This window comes from Notothenia coriiceps, unplaced genomic scaffold (assembly GCF_000735185.1).
Source record: "Notothenia coriiceps isolate Sejong01 unplaced genomic scaffold, NC01 NC01_scaffold00037105, whole genome shotgun sequence".
In the NCBI taxonomy this organism is placed as follows: domain Eukaryota; kingdom Metazoa; phylum Chordata; class Actinopteri; order Perciformes; family Nototheniidae; genus Notothenia; species Notothenia coriiceps.
Genome location: NW_011369806.1, coordinates 1 through 2,260, shown reverse-complemented (window position 1 = coordinate 2,260; position 2,260 = coordinate 1). Strand labels below are relative to the sequence as shown.

Below are 2,260 nucleotides of genomic sequence, written 5' to 3'. Positions count from 1 at the left end.
TCGAAAAATGGGAAAAAAGGCGCGGCTTATAGTCCGAAAATTACGGTAGTTTATGTTTTGTGAGTACTAGTACAGTAAAGTTCAAATACAGATTATTTCAGTTCATCGAAATGCTGCACCTTAATGTTGATTTTATTATATTTTGTATTTATTTGAGTGAATATTCACAGTTTAATAATAATTAAAAACCCAAAACTAATAGTTTATGTTTTGTGAGTACTAGTACAGTAAAGTTGAAATACAGATTATTTCAGTTCATCGAAATGCTGCACCTCAATGTTTATTTTATTGTATTTTGTATTTATTTGAGTGAATACATTATTCACAGTTTAATAATAATTAAGAAAAAACAAAAAATAAGTTATGTTTTGTGATAATTTTTTCTGCTGTACCGAAAACGTACCTAAAAACCGCGGTACGTACCGAACCGAAATGTTTGTGAACCGTTACACCCCTAATATTAGGCTACTTTGAGTACCTCGATAAGCGCTATATACATGAAATGTATTTTTATTATTTGGAAACTTAAAGTTTATTTTGATGTCTGCTATAGTTAAGCAGATTCAGAAAATCTCCTGACACAAGTTGTGTTCTTTCTGCAGTGTAACCCCAACCTGCAGGTATTTAATGTGTTCATCAACAACATTGATGAGAGGCTCCCAAGAATCGCTTTATTCTCAACACGAGCTATCCGGAGCGGAGAGGAGCTCACCTTTGACTACAAGATGCAGAGTAAGGGCCGCTGATTTAGTTTTAATTAACACTGTCTCCAAAATCATCTTTAGGGGCCATCTCGCCACAAAACCAAATTAACAGTTATTTCTCTGCCTGCAGGGCTAATTATCAGAACAGTTTATTGTGAGCTACCATCTCTGAAGGAAAGGAAAAAAAATGTACAGAAAATTTCAACAGCAATGTGTCTTTGCAGAAATCATCACCCGATTACTCAAGAAGATACACTGACCTTGTTGTGAGCAGTTACATGTAGAAAGTGTTTTATTTTTAAAGAATCTCAGTTGTAATCAACCACCAAAAATGTGTTTTTCATAAGGCCTTTGAGTGTAACTGACTCAAAATTGCCACACATATCCAACTAAACGGGATCTACAAAAAGCATCAAGAAGCTCTAAAGTCTGCCGAACTAGATGTTTTACTAAATTGTACAATGGGAAATTGATATTTTGACTCGTCAACACCAAATATAGTATATAGCAAGGAGGGGGATACACATTTTTGGTAGAAATAAGCAAGACCTTAAAACGAGATACTCAAAACATCTGCCAAAGATGTGGCTTAGAATTACATGCTTTTACATGATTTATCCAATCATCAAACATTTAGTGGTTATGGTCATTCCATGATGAGGAACAAGCCTATCAGCATATATGCTATTTATGTCCCTAAACAAAAAGCAAACATAATAAAATAAAAACTTAAAAATCCAACTCCGGCTAAAGCACCAGGCAGTGAACCTTACGCAGGAAAAGGCCATAGGCCAGGCTAGAGTTTTGTTCTGTTTTCCTTAGGTTTCAAAGATCAAACTTGACAAAGAACAATGGTTTAAATGGTAACATACCAGAATGCAGGAGAAACATTTGGTGAAGGGCATAGTATAGAAAGTTGCTGGCTTCTCTTCTGAGCCCTCTCCATCCTGCCCTGTGTTTGTCTGCAGTTGACCCGGTGGACACGGAGAGCACCAAGATGGACTCCAGCTTCAACCTGGCGGGGCTCCCCGGCTCCCCGAAGAAGAGGATCCGAGTGGAGTGTCGCTGTGGGTCCGACTCCTGTCGAAAATACCTGTTCTGACAAAGGACTGGTAACACTGCCATCTATGGAGAGACGTTGAAAATTGTACAGATTTTTGTATGAATTTTTATTTTGTTATTGTCTATGAAAGCCGGAATTTAGCCAGAAACTTTTTATATGTGAAATCCTCCAATATAAAAATGATCTAGAATTTAAAATAGAAACTGCATCAGTGGATTGAGTACTTAAAGAAACACATTTTCAATATCTTACTAACAAAATGGATAGGTCATCATGTAGCTGCACATGGCGAACGTCATGTACACCGTCACCGCGGGAGAAGACATTGTAACGAGGGCCAAAAAGACGAAACACGCAGAAGCATGAATGGGCCTTTAGGTGACGACAAACTTTGCATTGTAAAATTCTTCCACAGTTTGCAGATCCAGTCTGGACCTTCTGAGCTTACTGTAGTACTAGTAAGTATACGTCCAGATTTGGTGTATCGTCAGCC

The 2,260-nt window shown here is 37.4% G+C and overlaps 1 protein-coding gene across 1 annotated transcript; it reads left to right on the top strand.

The window, feature by feature from the left end:
- Positions 1-602: 602 nt before the first annotated feature.
- LOC104964320 (histone-lysine N-methyltransferase SUV39H1-like) lies at positions 603-2,254 on the top strand (the record flags this gene model as incomplete). The annotated part of the gene is made up of 2 exons (XM_010793069.1): positions 603-732; positions 1,673-2,254. Coding segments are annotated over 2 exons (264 nt in total), but the record flags the coding sequence as incomplete, so codon positions are not given.
- Positions 2,255-2,260: the final 6 nt, after the last annotated feature.